The 22952-nt window shown below is 44.5% G+C and overlaps 1 protein-coding gene across 1 annotated transcript in view; it reads left to right on the forward strand.

Moving 5' to 3' along the window:
* Positions 1–22952, forward strand: part of LOC144826026 (uncharacterized) — a 658919-nt gene that overhangs the window by 371208 nt on the left and 264759 nt on the right. Inside the window, exon 21 of the mRNA XM_078684302.1 lies at positions 12678–12782. Within this exon, the coding sequence (XP_078540428.1) occupies positions 12678–12782 (105 nt within the window). The remainder of the gene's footprint in view (positions 1–12677; positions 12783–22952) is intronic.

A 22952-nucleotide genomic window follows, 5' to 3' on the forward strand; every position in this document is an offset into this window, starting at 1 on the left:
ACCCCGGGGCCGGCTGCACGCCCGGATGCCTCCATGGCCGTGCAGCCAGGCTACATCTTCCTCATCCTCCCTCTAGGGAGCGGCCTGTACAGCTGGGAGGCCCTCAACTTCTTCCTCTGGGTGAGTCTGGGCTGCGGAGGCAGATCCGGGGGCAATGCACCTGCTGCCGAGATATGCGTGTCAACTACTTGTTTTTATAAGGCCATTGATATAGCGCTTCATTGTGACCCGTATTTAGGTGCTTGAGCAATCGTTGTTATTGGTATAGGTGGGATCTTGGGGCAGAGGAGGCTTGCTGCCGCGCCTCGCGTCATAGGTTGAGGTCAAGGAGAGCGCCTCGTGCGATCTAGGCGGATTCCTTTGTCTGCCTGAGGCGCTGCGAGAATGAAAGGATTGGGACAGCAGTGTCTAGAACTCCCCTGGGGCACCCTAATACAGCTCGATCACCCACCCCTGACCAGCCAGGCACTCCCTGCACAGCGCCTCCCACCGGATGAATGCTATTTCTGCAGCGAATGTGCCTTTTGTCCAACAGGCCCCCTCCCGGCTCGCCCGGTTTGGAAATGACAGGCGATTGCAGCATGTTGCCGCACTGTGTTTTTGTTTATTTTGGGACCGCTGCCGTTACCTCCTGGGAAGAACATTTCCAAAGTGACGTGCTCTTAAAAATTTAATTTTGAAATATTCAGAGGCCCACGTTGCGTGAAATTAAGATTGCTTTCTATTAACTTTCATAAATAGTGTGTAAACATTGGGCGGGGCCAATGGCATTGATTCCGCGGCGATTCGAGGTTTACTACACAATTTTGCATTTGCCTCACACACTGCGCTGCCTCACACACACACTATGTAGTCACACACTGCTGTGTGTCACTCACACTGTCCTATGTTATGTTATGTTATTTGGAGTTTTATTAAGCGCTCAGCTACTCGAACCGAGTGTCCCGGCGCTATCAGACCCAACACAACACGACCATGACAATAGAGGATTATTATTTGCAGAAAAGCCACGTTTTAAGCGCTTTCCTAAAAGACAATAGATTCTCGCTTCTTCTTAATGACAGTGGCAGTGCATTCCAGGCCCGGGGTGCAAGATATTTAAAAGAGTGACCCCTGGTGCGAGCGTGTCTAACTGTCGGGACAGTGGCCAGGGACAGAGACGCAGAACGTAACGCCCTAGGCGGACAGTGAAATTCCATCCTCTTCCTTAGGTAGCCAGCACCTGAGCCATGGAGTACCCTAAATGCCAATGTCAGTGTCTTAAACTCAATGCGTTTCCGTATCGGTAGCCAATGAAGGGATTTCAACAAACCCGCAGCGTGAGACCTCCGGCCAAGGCCAAAGATTGCTCGAGCAGCCGAGTTCTGCACCACCTGCAAACGCGATAGGAGATACTCAGGGAGGCCGAGGTAGAGCACGTTAGCATAATCGAGCCTGGATCCTACGAAGGCTTGCACCGTACTTTTCCTGTGGGCAATGGATAGGAGAGGGAGAAATTTCTTGAGCATTTTTAGTATCCTGAAGCATTGTCCCACCAGGCCCAGAATCTGAGGTTTGAGGGTCAGACCAGGGTCCATCTTAACTCCGAGATTCTTAGCCATCCCAGTATCGGCAGAGGGAGGGTGCATAGCCGCCGGCCACCAGGACTTCCAACAAGGGTCTGGTGGGCACCCAAAGAAGAGGACCTCTGATTTGTCTGAGTTGCATTTCAGCTGGTTTAGATGAAACCAGCCAAACACCGCACCCAGGCAGTTCTTAATGAGATCTCCTATCACACACACTGCGCAGTTACACACACACTGCACTGAGACACACACACACTGCCCTGCTACACACTGCACTGCCTCACACACACTGCGCTGCCTCACACACACTGCGCTGCCTCACACACACTGCGCTGCCTCACACACACTGCGCTGCCTCACACACACTGCGCTGCCTCACACACACTGCGCTGCCTCACACACACTGCGCTGCCTCACACACACTGCGCTGCCTCACACATACTGCCCTGCCTCAGACTCACTGCGCTGCCTCAGACTCACTGCGCTACCTCACACACTGCGCTGCCTCACACACACACTGTGCTGCCTCACACACACACTGTGCTGCCTCACACACACATTGCGCTGCCTCACACACACACTGCGCTGCCTCACACACACACACTGCGCTGCCTCACACACACACTGCGCTGCCTCACACACACACTGCGCTGCCTCACACACACACTGCGCTGCCTCACACACTGCGCTGCCTCACACACACACTGCGCTGCCTCACACACACACTGCGCTGCCTCACACACACACACTGCACTGCCTCACACACTGCGCTGCCTCACACACACTGCGCTGCCTCACACACACACACACACTGCCTCACACACACACACTGCACTGCCTCACACTGCGCTGCCTCACACACACTGCGCTGCCTCACACACACTGCGCTGCCTCACACACACTGCGCTGCCTCACACACACTGCGCTGCCTCACACACACTGCGCTGCCTCACACACACTGCGCTGCCTCACACACACTGCGCTGCCTCACACACACTGCGCTGCCTCACACACACTGCGCTGCCTCACACACACTGCGCTGCCTCACACACACTGCGCTGCCTCACACACACTGCGCTGCCTCACACACACTGCGCTGCCTCACACATACTGCGCTGCCTCACACACACTGCGCTGCCTCAGACTTACTGCGCTACCTCACACACACACTGTGCTGCCTCACACACACACTGTGCTGCCTCACACACACACTGCGCTGCCTCACACACACACTGCGCTGCCTCACACACACACTGCGCTGCCTCACACACACACTGCGCTGCCTCACACACACACTGCGCTGCCTCACACACTGCGCTGCCTCACACACACACTGCGCTGCCTCACACACACACACTGCGCTGCCTCACACACACACACACACACACACACACACACACTGCACTGCCTCACACACACTGCGCTGCCTCACACACACTGCACTGCCTCACACACACTGCACTGCCTCACACACACTGCACTGCCTCACACACACACACACACACACACACTGCCTCACACACACACACTGCCTCACACACACACACTGCACTGCCTCACACACACTGCACTGCCTCACACACACACTGCGCTGCCTCACACACACACTGCGCTGCCTCACACACACACTGCGCTGCCACATAATTACACAGCTCTCTATGCAACATATACTCCAAATACCACTCAGTGCCACAGTTATATGCAACATAATTACACTGCACTCAATGCAACATACACTACAAATACCGCTCAGTACCACATAATTACACACCACATAATTACTTTACTGAATGCAACACACACTTCACACAATACCACTCAGTGCCACATAATTATATGCTACATAATTACACTGCACTCAATGCAACATACACTCCAAACAATACGACTCAGTGCCACAAAATTACACGCCACACAATTACACTCTACTGAATACAACATACTCTCCACACAATACCACTCAGTGCCACATAATTACATGCTACATAATTACACTGCACTCAATGCAACATACACTCCAAATAACTCTGTGCCACAAACACGCCGCATAATTACACTGCACTCAATGCAGCATACACTCCAAATACCACTCAATGCCACATAATTACACACCACATAATTACACTGCACTCAATGCAACATACACTCCAAATACCACTGAGTGCCACATAATTACACACCACATATTTACACTGCACTCCATGCAACATACACTCCAAATACCACTGAGTGCCACACAATTACACACCACATAATTACACTGCAGTCAATGCAACACTCACTCCAAATCCCACTCAGTGCCACATAAGTACACTCTACTGAATGCAACACACACTCCACACAATACCACTCAGTGCCACATAATATGCTACATAATTACTCTGCACTCAATGCAACATACACTCCAAACAATATCACTCAGTGCCATATAATTATGCTACCTAATTACACTGCACTCAATGCAACAAACACTCCAAATACCACTCAGTGCCACATAATTACTCTACTAAATACAACATACACTCCCCATATTACCTCTCGGTGCCACATAATTACACGCCATATAATTACTCTTCTCAATGCAACGTAAATAGACTCCACATATTACCACTCAGTGCCATATAATTACACACCTCATACTTACACTACTCAATGCAACATAAATACACTCTATCTATCGCACTCTATCTATCGCCATCACTCTATCTATCTATCTATCTATCTATCGCTTCACCACAGCATCACTCAGCACCACCACAGCATCACTCATGGGAAATACAACATCACTAGGCGCTACCACAGCATCACTGAATGCCACAGCATCACTCGTCGCCACCACAACATCACTCAGCGCCACCACAGCATCAATCTGTGCAATCAGTCAACAACTGGTACAAATATGTTCTCTCAATGTTTCAAGCTTTATTACAAATGTCACAAAAATATGTTAATATTTCACTTCTGTTCTTGGATTTTCATCACAATAAAATACAATTAACATAATCTTCACAATTATTTTTTACAAAAGTATAAGCTTTTGCTATTAAAAATTACAATAACTTTTATTTAAGTATTAATTATAAAAAATGTAAAAGCCATTGTTATTTGGAATATCAATACATCTAAGCCACGTAAATACAACACATATTGCATTACAAATGCTGTAGGTGTCACATTTGCGAAAGTTAAAACTATTGGCATTGTAAATGACAAAGCTATTAAGTTTGCTATTTTCAAAACCAACACATAAATAAAAAATGTGTCATTTACAATACGAAAAGCTCAAACTTTCCTAATGCGAGACCTATTGCATTGCAAATGCTGGTTAATATTTCGATCTTAGAAGCTAAGTAAAAATGTTCACTTAATGCGTCTTTACCCAACAACGTTTCGCTATCTTACAAAGGTATATGTTGCATGCAGTTGTTTGCAATCTGTTTCTTGAGGTTTCGTTCAGGACTTAGGATTGTAGAGGGCCAAGGTTCAAAGTACCACCAGCAGTTAATTAACTGCCCTTGGGCCTTATGTTACAGAAGTGCTGGTCGGGTTGGTAGCTATGCGCTCTACTCCAGAAGAAAGTAGGAGGCACCTGGTTACAGGCTGCAATGGGAGACTTGGGAACACATCTATGTACTCTAGGGTTCTCGGGTCACAAGGGCCTTGGGGACAAGGGGGCATGGTTGGTTCGTTGGTACCCAGGCTGGGGTGCTCGAGTGCAGAGTAGAAAGGTGGCCTAGACTTTCTCGCCTTCCAGAATCTTGTTATCGTTGTTCTCACCAGTTGAGGGTGGAAATGTAGGACTGCTGGACTGTCTTGGAGTTTTTAGATTCATGACTGTACTCTCACGTTTTGGCTTGCTGCAAGGGTGCAGTACTCAGAGTATTGGTCCTGTGCAGATCTAAATGGTCCTGTGTCCTCTCACTTGGTGGGGGAGTGATCTGACCATCAGGAACACCTTTCCTTAATGATTGGTAACCAGTAATGTAAAACGGGTGCTCAGCACGATCAGGAAAAGTATAATGCTTTGTGTGTCACATGGTGCTCAAAAGGGATGAGGGGCTGGTTACCATACAACCCCACTGTAATCCGCATACGCAGATAACGCAAACGTCTTCCCCGAGCACTCATACAATCATTGATATAGTGTCCACATTTAGTCAAATTCCAATAGAGTAATGATCACTTGGTGCAGTAAGTCCAAACATCTGTATTCTGTATCCAGACAAGATCAGTTCATAAGGTCTTCTAAGTAATGAATTTATTGTTCCAAGATCCATAGAAAAAAGCAGCCAACGCGTGTTTCGTCGTGCACAATGCTAGCACATCTGACTTCTTCAGGGCTGCAATCCAAAGTAACCTTACATCAGTAAATTTAAAAGACATCTCATACTGTATGCCTATCAAATACATAATACACAATATAATAGAGAGACAGTACCAACGCAACCAATACCCAGTGTGTCCAGAGAAGAAAGGAAAGAGCCAAGTCCATAATAAAGTTACACCCAAAAGTAGTGACAATCTACAGTCACTATTAAACTTAAGAAAACAGCAATAACTGCAACACACCTCAAGTACGGTCTAGTCACTTGTTGTATGGTTAATTCACCGTATCAAATCCACAATGGTCCATATCTGACCATCTCCTTATAATCCAAAATATCCTAAATAAATAAATAGAAATCTGTATATATCACAGTTTCCATAAAATTATTCGACCCTCTGCCCCAACACCCATACGATATCAACGTGAACATTACTTCAAAGATGTTCACCAAAATAATTGTCTAAACACGTAAAAACTATGATCAATATAAAACAGTGAATATCTCTTACTCAAACAACAATCCCATTGCTCAATATGCTAAACCTCACTCAGTGTCTTAACCAAACTTAAAATGTACCGTTATACAATGTCCACCGTCGTACAGTCCTTAGTTTGAATCCGATTATCTCTTCTCCGTGGTTAATAACTCATATCTCACCTATTCTGTAAATAAAAGATGTACCCACAGTCCGCATTTACATGAATCACCTGAAATTGTAACTCACGGCTCATTAACCCAAGTTGGTACAACCTGAACTCACCAGATCAAATTATAATCTGCATTCAAACTATACATCCTCCCTTTCGACCGAGAGAGCTCCAGAGTCTTCGGCACGAGTACGTGATCTGTAAGTAGTGTAACAAAACAAACACTGTTTTAAAAAAATCCTCAGCACACTCTCCTGTTATGGAGTTATCTGAGTAAAAATCATCACACACTGTAACTTGTCCTAAAGACTCACCGCGTATCCCGACAGCAGCGTCCTGTTGTCCAACCGCAAGCGGCGTTCTACTCCAGCGCCATTTTAGTGTATCTATTTATACATCCTCTACTCGGGCGCCATTTTTAAATGACCTAGTATTCATTGTTTAAAGTTCCTAAACGTCTGCGTCCTTACTTACGACCACTATTAATACTTATACTCTCTCGATATTCCTCCCAGGTCTTAAAAATATACTTGTACCCTATTTGCTATGTAGATAAGGAATATTATAAGTTTCGGTATTAGAGACCGGCCCAGTCATCTCGCAAGACAGGGACTAAATCTCACTCGTCATCAATAGCATCTATCATAATGTAACTAAAGGGTATCACACGCAGCCACCATCTTTATATATCTTCCGGTGGTAGCCTACACATTCCTTTCTCATTGTACCACTCTGTCATGCAATATATTCACACATATATATCCTCCTTGGTCGTCACCTACCCAGTCGGTCTTTAGGCAGACTTCTTTTCGTCTCTCCTTATTGTCTCTTCCCTAGCTCCTATCCTCTCTCCCCTGAATCTCTCCCCTTGCCTGCTACTCTGCCTACCCCCTGTCCTTTGTGCCCTTTGACTAAGCACTCCTTCTCCCCTTGTTGGGGAAAGATCCAATATCTATACTCTGGAGTCTCAGCGAACCCTCTGAGTGAGTCCACTGCACCAAGGGAGCCACTCACACTTGAGGTATGGTAAGGCACCCCTTGCCAAAGCACTCCCTCTCCCCTTTTTGGGGTAGGATCCAGTATGTAGGCCTTGGGGACTCAGAGACCTCTCTGAGAGAGTCCACTGCGTAAAGGGAGCCTCTCGCAATAGACTTCCCCTGGGATCACAGCTTACTGGACTTTGAACATTGCCTTGACTCGTCTACCGGTTTGTGTCCCCGTCACCCTTCCCCTCTTCTCCCCATGCTGTGTCTCTCACCCTCCCCTCCCCTCCTCTTTCCCACCTTCATTATCTGTCTACTTCCCCTACTCCAACCCCCCCTTGAATCTCTCATCTTGTCTTCTTTTCCCCTCACGTATGTGTGCTTATTGTTTATCTCGACCTTACAAGTAACTGTGTTGCCATGCTCTAAGAACTGTGTAACCTTTGTAACGATGTAACCTGTAACTATGATCTGATGCTCATGTTAAGCGCTCTGATACCTCCGGGTCTAGCCAGCGCTATATAAAACTTTTAAAATAAATAAAATAAAATAAAAACCATCCACGTTTGTGTATATACCAATCGTAACAACAGAAACTGTACCAAACGAAAACTCAAATCTACAGTGCAATTGAGCCTATGTAAAAGAGAAGAAAATACAGTTGCACGCTTTCTCAGTTGCATTCAAAAATAGTAATCTTGTTTGTACAACCGTATTATGTAAAGAACAAGCTGTATCGTAGCTGCGACCAATTATGTGGTGTAGTTCCACTATGCCAATATATAGACTAATAGTAATACCTCACAATCCAAGACAGAAATATCCAGAGTTGTTTTCTATTGACTGGTATGTATACTAAGCTGTTAGAGGAAAAGCTGCGGAAGATAAAAAGAGAAAAGAGAAATCAAGAGAAGTGCAGGAACACATATATGTAGTTGTACCTTAAATCCCAGTACACTTATGCACATTTTTCAACAATAAATTGCAAATACGTGTCCGTAATATCCTAGTGTTAAACAAATGGTTCTCTAGGATTGCCCTAGTCAAGGTACAATCAGATTTATAAGGAGAGCATTCTCATCCCTCCATATTTGTACATAATTGGAGATGTTCACAACAGCAATATTATTACAAAAACACAAAAGGTGGTCATCACTTCATCTTGCATAACCTGTTCAAAACGGAAATATTCCAAAAACACAAAGGGGGGTCATCACTCATTCCACAGCTATTGACCTATACATCATATGCCCCCAACAAATATATTAATTAAGTAACATTCTCAGACAATGCATATACTATATAGTACCTCATAGATACTCAATTACTCTTGCCCTAAGAAATATTGGAATTCATTATCAATGTTCATATCCAGTTCAACTGCTTTGAGTTTCATCATCCAAAGCACCTCTCTCCGTTTCAGTTTTAGTTGTCTGTTGCCCCCACGTATATCCTGCTTAACATGGTCTATGCCATGAAAACTAAATACATGCTTATCTCTGCTTTGAAAATTACGTATAGCATGGGCAGCAATTGGGTACCGTGTGTCACAATTCTTCCACGCTCTAAAGTGTTCCATCATCCTATCTCGTAGTCTTCTAATCGTGCTACTCACATATATCATTTTACACGAACAAACTATCACATAAATTACCTAGGTAATGTCACAATTAATGAACATGGTAACCGTATGAGTCCCTGTGTTATTGTAGGAAAAGGTTGTAACCTTATTATTAGCCCATCTACAGGTACTACATCTGCCGCATTTATAAAAGCCTTTCAATTGATTATCCAACCATGTCGTTTGTTGTAGTTTTTCCGAATTACTGAGTCTTAAAGTATTAGCCAATGTCATTCCTCTTCTGAATATATCTTTATCCACCTTAAGGAAATTCCAGTGTTTATTAAGACTTTCTGTACTAAAATGAGTAATCAAACGTACTTTGTCCCTCTCCTTACATTCAGTACTCGGTTTCTTAGTCTCCAGAGTCTGTACCCTTTTAAGGTTCTGATTTTGTTTCCTTGCCTAACAAATCACATTCTCAATATAGCCTCTCGCCATAAATCTCTGGGACATATCTTCCAAATTTGACCTAAAGTCACTCTCATTCGTACAGTTCCTTCTGCCCCGAACCATTTCTCCATACGGTATCGCATTTATCTGACTCTTTGGATGACAGCTCCTGGCGTTTAGCACAGCATTGCAGCTAGTGGTCTTCCTGTACATTTTGCTACATAGTTTGTTGTCCTTAACAAAAAGCTCCTCAGCCAAAAAGGTGATGCTTTGTAGATCATAATGCGTAGTGAAACGTAATTTCAAATCATTGTCATTCAAATAAATAAAAAAGTTTGTCAATTCATCGAGACCCGGTCCAAATTAACAGGCAGTCTATAAATCGACCCCAGTTGTGAATGTGTTCTATCCATTTACGCCCCCTGTAACCCCAGATCCACTCTGCCTCAAACCACCCCATAAAGAGGTTGGCAAAAGACAGAGCAAATCTGGATCCCATTGCTGTTCCAAGGCGCTGCCTGTACCACTTATTGTCAAACAAAAAAACATTGTTTTTCAATGCTATATCTGTCCTTTGTAAAATCATCAACATGTGGTCATAATACTCAGCTGGTCTTCTATTCAGAAAAGTCTCAATTGCTTGTATACCTAAATGATAGTGAATATTAGTATACAGTGATACCACATCTAAGGTCACCATAATCATCCCCGGTTCCCAGATTATATCACTCATGATGTTCAGTACATGCTTTGTATCCTGTATAAATTAAGGAAGATTGTGTACATAGGGTCTCAAAAAGGTATCAACATACTGGAAGAGCTTCTCGGTCGGTCCTCCTATACCCGAAATTATCGGTCTCCTCGGTGGTCTTGCTCTATCTTTATGAACTTTTGGTAAAGTATACATGCAAGGGGAGCTAGGAGAAACCAACAGTAAATAGTTATACTCATCATAATCTAATAGAGTTTGGTCATACCAATATTTGAGTTGTCTGTTGATTTTAACTGTCAATCCCCCTAAGGGGTTCCCAGATAGTCGTTCATAATACAACTCATTATTAAGTTGAGAGAAAACCTCATCCTTGTAAACTGTTGTATTCATCACAACGTTGTTACCCCCTTTATCTGCCATGCAAATAGTAATGTCCTGATTGGTTCTAAGTTCCTTCAAAGCCAACCTCTCTCCACCGTTAGGTTATCAAGTCTAATTTTAAAGTATCTGTCAATAATCTTATCCAGATCATAGTTGAAAGATCTGTAAAAGGCGTCAATAGTACTTCCTGTTAATAACTGCGGAGTCCATTTTGATTTAACCCTCAAACCACTACTCTGTACCTTTGTTCATATACTGAACACTGTAGGAAACTAGGTTTTTGTTGCAGTAGCCCCCTTCCCCCACATTTTGCCTGGTATTTGGTGCAACTTTAACTGGAGAGCACTAGGTTCCTGCTTACCAGGTCCCTAGTGCCAGTGTTCTATCCCCAAAGTAAAATAACTGGTTGATTTATCCCCAATTGGCCAGGCCTTTCCCACCTTTGTAAGTCCCACCTAGAAAGTAGTACTCCTGGTACCTAGGGCATAGATACTAACAGAGGGTTCCTAAGAGCTGCAGTATGTCTTTTGCCACTCAACGGGACCCAGCACCAAACTCATGCAGACTGCCACTGCAGGCTGCGTGACAAGGTACTCTAAAAAGGGAAACCACCAAATGGCATACACCTGTTTGCCATGTTCCCTAACACTACCCACCCCTACAGCAGGCCTTACAGCCCTATGGCAAGGTGCACTATATTGCATTTGAGGACATATCTGCATGAGCAGATATTCCCCTGTAATATCTAGTTCCATTAATAGATATTACAAGTGAACAAGGAAGCCATCCTGGGTATGTATACACTGCGCACTGGTCAAACAAGTTCTCCAGCTACTTAATAGGTTCACTGAAACATAGGATGTTTGGTACCAAACATATTAATAAACCCATACTGATTCCAGTGAATGATTTATTAATGCATACACCCACAGGGTATCTTAGAAGTGCCCCCTTAACCCTACTTGTCCTATAGTGTGCTGGCTGACTGGACCAGCCCGGCCTGCACCACAGACAAGTTGCCGACCCCTTAGGAGATGAGATCCCCGCACTAATCCAGCAGCAATATCCACTAGCACCTCTATGCCTAGGTCCTCCAAAGCAAACAAAACTTGCTTGCCAGCTTGCTGGGTATAAAAAGACCGCTACGGTAAGTGGATGGACTATCTGGGAGTTTTAGGCAGCAGATGCAAAGCTAGTACACCTGTTGAAAACCATCTCACCCAGTTTGGAAAAGCTTCTTACCAGGTAATCTGCTCTGCTTTGTTCTTGTGAGTGGTATTTTCCAATTTCAAGCAGATGTCAAACTACCCTTGTACAGGGCAAGTCTAAACTGTATTATTCATGTGACTAGGTTGTTGCAGGATTGTTGAGCAACCTTTAATGCCATTGCATATATCTGTGATGTTATAAAGGGCATACGATGTCACTTACTTTGGTCTATGGGTGTGTGATGTTGCTACTACTACTCTTGGCATTCTGTGGATCGGCATCTGCGGCCTTTAGATGTGTAGATTGGTCAACAACAGTGATAACGTCATGATGCAGGAAGTGCTTGCTGCTGATAGTTCATTAGTTACCTAGATCAGTGCACTGTAGTTTACGGCAGAAAGTTGCAAGTAAATAAATGTGAATAGTCTAGATTGGTGGTCATCAGAGGAGATGTAACGGATGTAAAACTCCACCAGTGTAAGGTTATTAGAGGATTTGAAATTATTACTGTGCAGAAGTACTTCTTGTAAAGAAATGTCATACGTTTTATGGATTTGGGGATGAGGGGTGGGAGTAATGTGAGCAATTGTAATAATGAGTTGTGGGGGAAGATAAGATTGAGTAGTAAAAAAGAGAATGGGAGTACAAGTACATGCAATTGAGAGTAATGTGATAGCAAAAGGCGAAACAGGGCACTATCTGAAGCTGTGTTGTTACTGTAGATACGCTGGATAGATTTGGTGGTCCTCAAATTCCTTGAATGATGTTAATCAATATACTTTCTAAACTAATTGTATAAACACAAAAAACTCAAAACCATGTGTTTTATTGTTCCTAGCTGGAAGATGCAAAGAAAAAGTTACATTCCTGTGAGGTGGAATGTGGAGAAGTTAAAGCAACCAACAACGATCTAACAGATAAAGTTAATACCCTGAAAGAAAAGGTACATTTTAAAATATTTTATTTCTTTCTATATCGAGGGGGCACTGCATGGATATCAGAAATTGAAGATTACTTTGTAGTTACTTCTCTGTCCAGACTCACCTATTCACATTACTTATGTACATTGCCACTATGTGTTGAATCTGAGTAATTGTTAAAACATTTTTTTAGAACTGAGCTCTGCACAACTAATGCCACACATTTGTTGTGCCATATGTGTTCTCCATTCTCCACGTCTACTACCGTGCTGGCACGATCTCTCACCTTGATGACTGATGTTGATTGGCTTTCTTACCACCACCACCACACTATTTAAGTCAGGATGATGCGGATGTATTGGTACACTTTATAGCGCGTGACTGTCACCCGACGGGTATCCTGGCGCTTTGACCAAAAAGGAGCCTGCTTCACATCGTGCTAACTTAAAAGGCTAGTGAATCCCAGTCTTAGGAAAAAGGATGTGCGCCAACTGGTGTGCCAAAGGCAAGCTGGACCGAGCCTAAGGCCTGAAACCCTGGCCTTTTGAAATAAGATGGCCAGATAGATTAGTACAGTGTATTATCACCCTCCCCCCCTAGCCAATAATCCTAAGCAGGCAAACTTTTCATTTAGTAATTTTTACTTATTTCATAATTTTGCAAAAAACATTTCAATATATCCAGACATAAAGCGTACTCAAATAGCGACATTCACATATAACACCATAGTACATATAAACATTTCACAAACCGTGTAAATGAAAAACATTCATATAAACACCATATACAAACAAGGGAAAAGAAAAGATGCCTCTAGTCATTTAGTTCATGGGGCACCAGTCCTAATAACATAAACACAGACAAGCGGCCGATCACTCCTTTCTGCAGGCCTGCTAGTTTGGCTATGCTGGAACCTCTTAGTTTCAAGGGGCTAATAACAGGGGGACTATATCCTAAATTATAATCTTGAAACACCCATTATAAATCCTGTTCCAGTACAGGGTCAACGCGCTTCAAACCCGTGCTTTGTTTGGGGGTTCTCCTCAGGACATGGACTGGAAAATGGCCTTCACTGTAATTCTTTGGGTCTTCCTGGGGCAGCTGTATGTTGTTTGTAGGGAAGCAATGACACTCTCGCGGTAGTTTATTGGATTGAAGCGCGATGAGCTGTGGCTTATGGGCAGCACGCTCCCTCGGACCTCCTGATGTAGTGAATCCGTTTGTGTGCACTCTTGGTTGTATTTCATGCAGCAGTGAATTTTTACTGCGTGTGTCTGAATTTGTAAAAGTCCTCCGTTCGTTCGTTCGTTCTCTCCTGCGAGCTGACGTCTACCGCGGAAGTTGCTAGCTGGTAGGCGATTGAAGGAGAACGAACAAACAGAGGAGTTTTACATATCCAGACACACGCAGTGAAAGAAAATTTACTGCTGCATGAAATACAACGAAGAGTGCACACAAACGGATTCACTACATCAGCAGGCCCGAAGGATCGTGCTGCCCATAAGCCACAGCTCATCGCGCTACAATCCAATAAACTACCGCAAGAGTGTCAATGCTTCCCTACAAACAACATACAGCTGCCCGGGAAGACCCAAAGAATTACAGTGAAGGCCATTTTGTTATGTTATGTTATGCAGGGGTTTTGTATAGCGTACGGCTACTCAGAAGAGTGTCCCGACGCTTTAGATTGCGCACTAATCTCATAACACAACAGGGAAAATAAGAGACAGAAATAAGAGAAACCTAAAAGGGGCCGAAACTAAGAGGAAAAGAGCCAGGTTTTAAGCCCTTTCCGAAAGGCCAACAAATTAGGAATGCTGCGCAGGGACACAGGAAGTTTATTCCATAACTGAGGTGCTAGTAATTTAAAAGAGCGGCCTCCGATGCGGGCTCTCTTCACACGAGGAACCGCCGCAAGAGACAGGGCTTCAGACCTGAGCGGCCTAGCAGGCAGATAAAAGGCCAGCCTCTTCTGCAGGTATTTTGCTCCGGAGGCGTGCAAGGCTTTGTGCGCCAGAGTAAGCGTTTTAAAAATTATTTTCCAGTCCATGTCCTGAGGAGAACCCCCAGACAAAGCTCTGGTTCGAAACACGTTGACCCTGTGCTGGAACAGGATTCTATAAAGGGTGTTACAGGATTATAATTTAGGATATAGTCCCCCTGTTATTAGCCCCTTGAAACTAAGAGGTTCCAGCATAGCCAAACAAGGAGGCCTGCAGAAAGGAGTGATCGCTGCTTGTCTGTGTTTGTTATTAGGACTGGTGCCCCATGAACGAAATGACTAGAAGCATCTTTTCTTTTCCCTTGTTTGTATATGGTGTTTATATGAATGTTTTTCATTTACACGGTTTGTGAAATGTTTATATGTACTATGGTGTTATATGTGAATGTCGCCATTTGCGTACGCTTTATGTCTGGATATATTGAAATGATTTTTTGCAAAATTATGAAATAAGTAAAAATTACTAAATGAAAAGTTTGCCTGCTTAGGATTATTGGCTAGGTGGGGTGATAATACATTGTACTAATCTATTTGGCCATCCTGTTGTTGTTTAATAAATTTGAGTGGTCTAGGCCAGGTAGTAAATAGACTCAAGCCTTCTTTGGTCCCACTGTTGAAATAAGAGACTGTAAGATATACAGGTATGGAACTTCTAGACCTCACCCATACAAACTCGAGCTCTGGCTGCTCCTTCACTCTGGGCAATGATCTTCTACAAGAGAGTCAGAAATGTGCGTGTGGATATTCCCTCCTGGTACAACAGATGGTCCAGGTATGTCAAACCTCGGGTATAAAGCCTAATGTGAAGTCTTTAGAAACCCGAGTTCCAGCAGAGGTACAATGTGATCGCTTGCTAAACATAAATATGAAATAGCGGATCTCATATCTCAATACTACTTGGATGTGTTTTTCCACATGGAAACATGGGCCGATGCCGCTTCGGACCCAGATTTCGTGATAGCTGCTCCCAACGGATTTTTATCTTTTAGAGCGGACAGACCCATCAAGGCGGGAGGCTGGCTGGCTGTAATACATTGTGAGCATTTTGGAGCTACTTAATCCTCCGCTCCCACCCCGACTGTGAAGTGCTTCTTTACGCTCTAGAATTCAATTAGAAATAAACCTTTAGGGGCATACTTTTATATCGTCCCCCAAGCTCTATTGATAGCTTTGTTGGTAACTTAGACTCCCTTCTTGAACCCTTTTTTCTACAAACGAGTTTGCAATCCTGGGTTATTATCATGTAATAATAAGTATCAATAAGAGAGAGGAATGAAGGATAGACTAGTTCACTTTCCCTTGCTATATAGAAATCAAAGAGAATTAGCTATAGGTTAGAAGTTCAAAGTGTGTGTTTCAGAACCCAGTAAAAACAATTGTTTTTTATGAAGGCCCTCTCCCACCAACCTAGTTGGTGGCATGCCTCATCATCGGGCCCCTTCCAGGGAACTGTGTGTGTCTCTGGTGTGCTGCGACGTCTACTTACAGGGAAGCGGATTTTGTTAAGTGAGTGTGGTGATGGTGTGAAGAGTAGAGTTTAAAAACTGTCCTAAGGGTCCCAGTGCCCACAGTGGTAATTTTAATGATGGGCCCTTGGCAGTGTTAAAAGCAAGGCAGCGGATGTGTGTGGAGGTAGCTTATTGGCTCCCACATCCAGTGTGGTGACATGTTTCAGCCAGGCCTTTCATTACTACTGGCCTTCTTCAGGCCCTTATGTGAAGTGTGAATTGAAAATGTGGTGTACAAAATATGTTAAACCAGCTAAGTGACACACTCACTAAGGTACGATATATGAAAGAGGTGGATTTCTTCTGGTTTCGTACACTTATATTTTTAGAGAGAGACATCATGAGTCCTCGGACGGGGTCTGGCTTTAGTCACACATTCGTCACAGCTCGTGGTCCGCAGCTTACACCTACTTTGCCTGCTCCAGGACTCCGAAACTAGTGGAAATAAAAGGCCTGGCAGAAACATGTTGATCATACTGACCACACAGGATGTGGGAGCCCATAACTACTTCCACACACCTCCGCTGCCTTGCTTTTAATACTGCCAAGGGCCCATCCATAAATTACCACTGTGGGCCCTTGGATCTTAAGGACGGTTTTTAAACTGACACTCTTAACACCATCACCACACACTCACTTAATAAAATCTTCTACGCTGTAAGCAGACGTCGCAGCACACCCGAGGCACGCTCAGGGCCCGGGTGGGGCCTGAGGATGAAGCATGCAACCTACAGGGTTGGTGGGTGAGGGCCTTCATAAAAAACAAATGTTTTTTCTTGATTCTGAAACACACACTTTGCACTTCTAACCTATAGCTAGTTCTCTTTGATTTCTACATGATATTAATGTATATCTAGAGGATATGGCTGAAAAAGATAGTCACTCTGTTAGATACTTTTGGGGCTCTAGGATTATCACAGATGGTGCACAAGCCTACTCATGAGGCAGGACATGCACTTGATGGCATATTTACCTCTGTACCATGCCTGACAGTAAAATATATCTACCCTCTCACTTAGTCAGATCGTTCTATAATCTTATCTGAGTATACAGTCCCAAAAGTACCTGTCGTGGGGACTGCTAGAACACACCAAATTGCTTATAAAGCCTGGAACAAGATTGATAAGGCCATGCTACAGTCTCAAGTGGATATGACTCGGCCAACTTTAAGTACACATACAGATTTGGCTGCCAACAAATTTACAGACTGGCCAAACAAAGCTTTTAGGGCAGCGGTACCCATCTGTAAAAATGTAGGTAACCGCAAATTACCCTTGGCTCCCTGATTTACAGAGGCTTTGCGACAGGAAAAACAAAAATGCTGTAGACTAGAAAGATGTTGAAGAGCAAAATATGATAAATTAGACAATAGCATTCATAAGTCTGCATTGGTTCAATACAAAACCATGCTGATTACTGAAAAAGGGACCTTTTTTACCAGGTAGATTGAGAGAGCTAAGAATTCAACAAAAGAACTCTCTGAGGTGGTAGAGAAACTCACCTCCCTGCCAAATAAAAAATCCACAATGAGAAATCCACGCTTCTTTGATGACATTTCTAACGCCTTCAGGAATAAGATTAATGATATCTATGACTCCTTTGATGCCACCCTCACACACGACCCAGCCGAGGAATTTTCCGAGCATTGATAATGGAAAAAATATTCTTTACAGTTTTTCACAGGTTTCTAGTGATTTAGTGGAATAATATATTAAGGAAATTAATTCTGGACCCCTTTTAGACCCTTGTCCCCCTGCAGGTTTTAATAATATGTTCACCTCTGGTATTTTGTCTGCTCTATGGAAGGCTGCTGATTAAAAAAAGTCTAAACTGGACGCATCAAATAGGAGCAATTATCGTCCTATTGCCAGGCTACCACCTCCAGTCAAGATAGTGCCCCTCAGACTTTGCTTGGCCTGTTTCCCTGCCATCAATTACTGTGCCTGATTTGTGAGGATTACGGAGGGATGTCGCTTGTGACTACTTACGGCCCCTTCTCCACGGGCACCGTTTAAGGGGCTGAACACCTTCGAAGTACTAACACCGAGGGACTGCGAGGACCAGCATGCTTTCCCATCCACAGCTGCTGCCTCTTCCCTCGGTGTCCACGCCCCTGCCTGGATACTTGAAATACTTTTCGTGGCCCCCGCTCCGCGGGAGCCGCTCACACTTTGCTTGGCCTGTTTCCCTGCCACTAATTACTGTGCCTGATTTGCGAGGATTACGGAGGGATTTCGCTTGTGACTTCTTACGGCCCCGCTCCACGGGCGCCGTTTAAGGGGCTGAACACCTTCGAACTACTAACACCGAGGGACTGCGAGGACCAGCAGGCTTTCCCATCCACAGCTGCTGCCTCTTCCCTCGGTGTCCACGCCCCCTGCCTGGAAGGGTTATATTCACCTCTTTTACTCCGCGACGCGGGACGCGCGCGGGCCTGCGCCGGACGAAGCCCGGGCAAAGGGCGGGCCGTCTAATGCCGTCAAAGGACGTTTAAGGCCGGGCCGGGCCGGGCCACCCCTCTAACCTGCCCTCCTTCCGGCCGTTGGTGTGTAAACTTTGTCTTGTACTATCTCTTGTTCTTTTAATCTGGTAGTACTAATATTGCTCTGAGCTACTCTGAATATGCCTTTACGTTCGGGTAAAGAGAGAACTGTGCAAGTGTCCACACCAAGTGGCATGGTTACTGGGACCCTTGATGCTTTTTTCAAACGGGCTACAGGCGTCTTGGAGAAGGAAATAGCCTTCGCTGAGAAGCGCTTATCCCTGGACCTTATCTCCGGGAAACGATCTTCCCTAGGACACATTGGGTCAGTGGTATCCCCCGCTATTCAAGCCCCTACAATGAGTCAGGAGTTAAATCATGATTCTATGCTGGTAGAATTAAGGAGGTGGATTGCTCAATACTAATTACAACCGATGGTGGCACGCCTTCTAGCACCATCAATCATAGTGGTGGTGAATGTTCGATGCCTTCGAGTCCCGAACTAAACAATCCAAATAAGGGTGGAACTCAAATTTCCAAGTCTGGGAAAAGGAGGGATGGAGCCGGTAAGGGGGGTACTTCCAAGATTCCTAAATTAAACCTTATATCCCAGCCTCTTCAGGTTCCAATTAGTCCCCCGCTTCCCATACTAGTACCTTCCGACACTGCTGGTCAATGCCCAACCTGTAGATGTAAGGAGGATGGTCTTTTGGGTAAGATGGAAATCCTAATTAAATCCCTCATGTTACCCTTAATGGAACGTGCTAGGCTAACGAATCTGAAACTAGATAAGTTGGAGAATATAGTTATTGCCAACACCAGCACACTTAATAAATTAGTAAACACACTAAATAACTCCAAAGCTACTACCACCGCAGCTAAAGCAGTGGGCTCTTGTGTGACTACTAATAATTCGGTTCCTCAAATTATTGCCAAGCCAACGAACAAACAGCAAGGTCGAATACAGTTGGAGAAAGCCCCCGCGAGTAATAACTCGGTGGCTACTATTAGAGGTGGGCCCCTGAAGGAAGGTAGTAGGTCCAACTCACAGCCATCTTTAGGTACACAATCAAGGGCTGGGCAGGCTAGACAGCTTACCCTACCGTGGAAGAAGGTCCCAAAACAGAGCCCCCCAGTATTGACCTTCCCCCGGAGGCCACTCCATATACCATCATACTGACGGGTGTCACATCTATTGGGGAGGATAAAACCGAATCATTTAGGGACCTGAAAAACAAAGTTGTTTTTTGGTTGAACAAAAATAGAACACTTTCCCCCTCTTCTAACACAGAGATCTTAAGCGTCAGAAGAGTAAATTGGGTGGGACACAACCCAAAGGACCTAGAGGGTGATTGTGTCATCATCAACTTCAGGGACCCCTGGGTGGTGGACTTTGTGCGTAGAGAACCGAGATTTGGCAGGATGGGTGATGTCCAATCACTGGGCCTCCATTACTTCTATCCCAAAAGGATCAATGAACCCCCTTTTAACCCGATTAAACCCAGCTATAGAAGACCCTTTGGTGGATTTCCTCATGAATTGACTCCACACATTCCACATTTCCCTTACCTGTATAATCGATTTGAACCACTATCTGGTTTGCAGAGCATTGATTGACTTTCTTCTTTGGCTGGTGGGGACATCCAAACTGCAAACTATGTTAGTGATGATGCAGGATTTAGTATAAGTGAGGAATGTGGGGATGACTTTAGTAAGGGTCCCGAGACTGGGCCTTCGGAAGTGGCCCTAAAGGGCCAGGAAGGGGGTTATGAAGTGGAAGGGTCTCCTAGGAGTATTATAGTTTGCGACCATCCAGTTAGAACAGCACCGATAGAGGGAGGGGGGTTAGGATATAATCTGGGTGCTACAATCCAAAGCCAATTGATTACTCAAGATCCCATGCTCAAATTAGCCTCATGGAACATCGCAGGGCTCAAAGGGAAACTAGAATCAGCTGACTGGGCAGATTTTATAGATGAGTTTGATATCCTGATTTTTCAAGAAAGCTGGGCTATCGACCCGATTTATCGGGCAGGTTATTTAAATTTCTTCAAACCAGCAACCCGTGGAAACAAAGGCAGAGCATCAGGTGGATTAACAATATGGGTGAGGCAGTCCATTAGTTACAGGCCAGTAGAAGTGCTAGTCCACAACCCTGATATCCTGGGAATTAAGCTGTGCAGGGAAAATTACCAGGATATTTTTAGTATTAATATTTACGCCCGTGGATTACCTGGAGGATGGAGCCCGGCAATTATTGATGAGTTAGACTCTTACCTGGAATCAATTGAGAGGGATAAATTCATAATCGTCGCAGGAGACTTAAACTGCACTTTCGAACCTTGGTCTTGTGAGGGTGGGGACATTCGCGCTGAGGAAGACGCTGTATGGAATGTCCCAAACCTGCCATTGAATCCTATTAAGAAGGGCACTGAGGCAGCCTTGCATTGGTTGGGGCTGTGTCTGGAGTGGGGGCTAAGAGCTGCCAACGGCCGCTCAATCTCTGACAAAATTGGTCAGTCAACTTTTGACAACGGAGTAAGCAATAGTAGAATTGATTACTTTTTAATAAAAATAGAGTATTGGTCATTTTTGGATGATATGTTAATCTCCACACGGCCCGAGAGTGACCATAATCCGTTGATCTTAAGTTTGAAATTAAAGGATGGCCCTGGCCGGGCTCCTACAGCCAGGAGCCTTACAGCAGAGGCTATCTTAACAAACGACAGACGTAGGGTCCGTTGGTGCAGGGTTTTGGAGGATTCTGATCTATTAGACAGGATCTCCCATGTAGTTTCATCTACCTTGGGTGTCGTTCAGGAACTGACTCCTATTGACCCGTGGTCACTTGAGCAGTTTAGCGTCCATCATGAGCTGCTCTTTGATAAACTGAAAGCTCTACTTACTAAAATTGGCAATCATGGGAAAGTCCCAACACCTTTATTGTGCCAGAAATGGTATAATAAAACCTGCCGCCAGGCGCATAGTTGTCTGATTAAAGCTATTAAATCTAGAGTTACTGCAGATATTAAATCGGCTGGACTACAGTATAAGTAGGCCCAATGGGAGCCGAGGAGAGAGTGGGATGACAACCATTGGCAGGACTTATATGAAGCTAGTTTGTCCTCGAACCATATCAAATTCTGGGAGGTGGTGAAATGGGGCAGGAATCCGGACACGCAAATTCCGGAAAATCACGTTTCAGTTGACGTATGGGTGACTACTATTCAACCCAGTTTAGAGGTCTCGAGCTAGCACCCCTCAATGCCCTGGACAAACAGTCATCTTTGTCCCCTCCAACACGACAACCCCTAGTGTTTGATATTAATGATGCAGTGACCGCACTGGGACTTGTACAAGCCGGTAAAGCTCCTGGCATGGATTGCATCCCGGCTGACTTATTTAAGTATGACCCCCCAGAATTGGGTGCCTTATATTACGATGTTTGCGAATGCTTGTGCGAATGGGGCTAGGATTCCTGACTCATGGAAAAGGGTAGAAATCCTTCCTATTTTCAAAAAAGGTGATCGTTCGGCCCCAGGGAATTATCACCCCATTATCCTCATCGATGCCCTACAGAAAATTATAGCAAGAATGGTGCTCGCTAAAATACAGGGGTGGATGGAAAAAGAGAATATTCTTTCCCCGATGCAAGCAGGTTTTAGATCATTCACCAGCACAATCGATCAAGTGTTCAGATTTATTCTGATATACTGGAAGGTTGTGCTTCTGGGCGGAGGATCCATATATGCTGCGTTCGTGGACCTCAAGTCCGCGTTCGATCTTGTTCCCAGGGTAAAGTTATGGGACGCATTAGGTAATATGGGTATGCCCCTGAACTCTTGGAACTAGTGGAAAGATTACACGAGGGTAACTTTGCTAGGGTCAGGTGGGGAAAACAGGGGCAGGTGACGGAGCGATTCCCCGTTACACGCGGTGTTCGCCAGGGATGTGTTCTGGCACCTACTTTGTTTTTATTGTTTATTAACCAAGTTGTGCAGTACTTAGCAGACACGCCGACTGACGCGCCTACTCTGGGTGGTACTAAGTTTCCATTGCTTATCTTTGCCGATGACACTCTAATTCTCTCGAAAACACAAAAGGGATTACAGACCGCGATTAATAGGTTTGAGGTTTTCTGCAAACTGAATGATTTGCAGGTAAATGTGAGCAAAACCAAATTTATGGTTCTAACTAAAAA

This window comes from Lissotriton helveticus, chromosome 3_2 (assembly GCF_964261635.1).
Source record: "Lissotriton helveticus chromosome 3_2, aLisHel1.1, whole genome shotgun sequence".
NCBI lineage: Eukaryota > Metazoa > Chordata > Amphibia > Caudata > Salamandridae > Lissotriton > Lissotriton helveticus.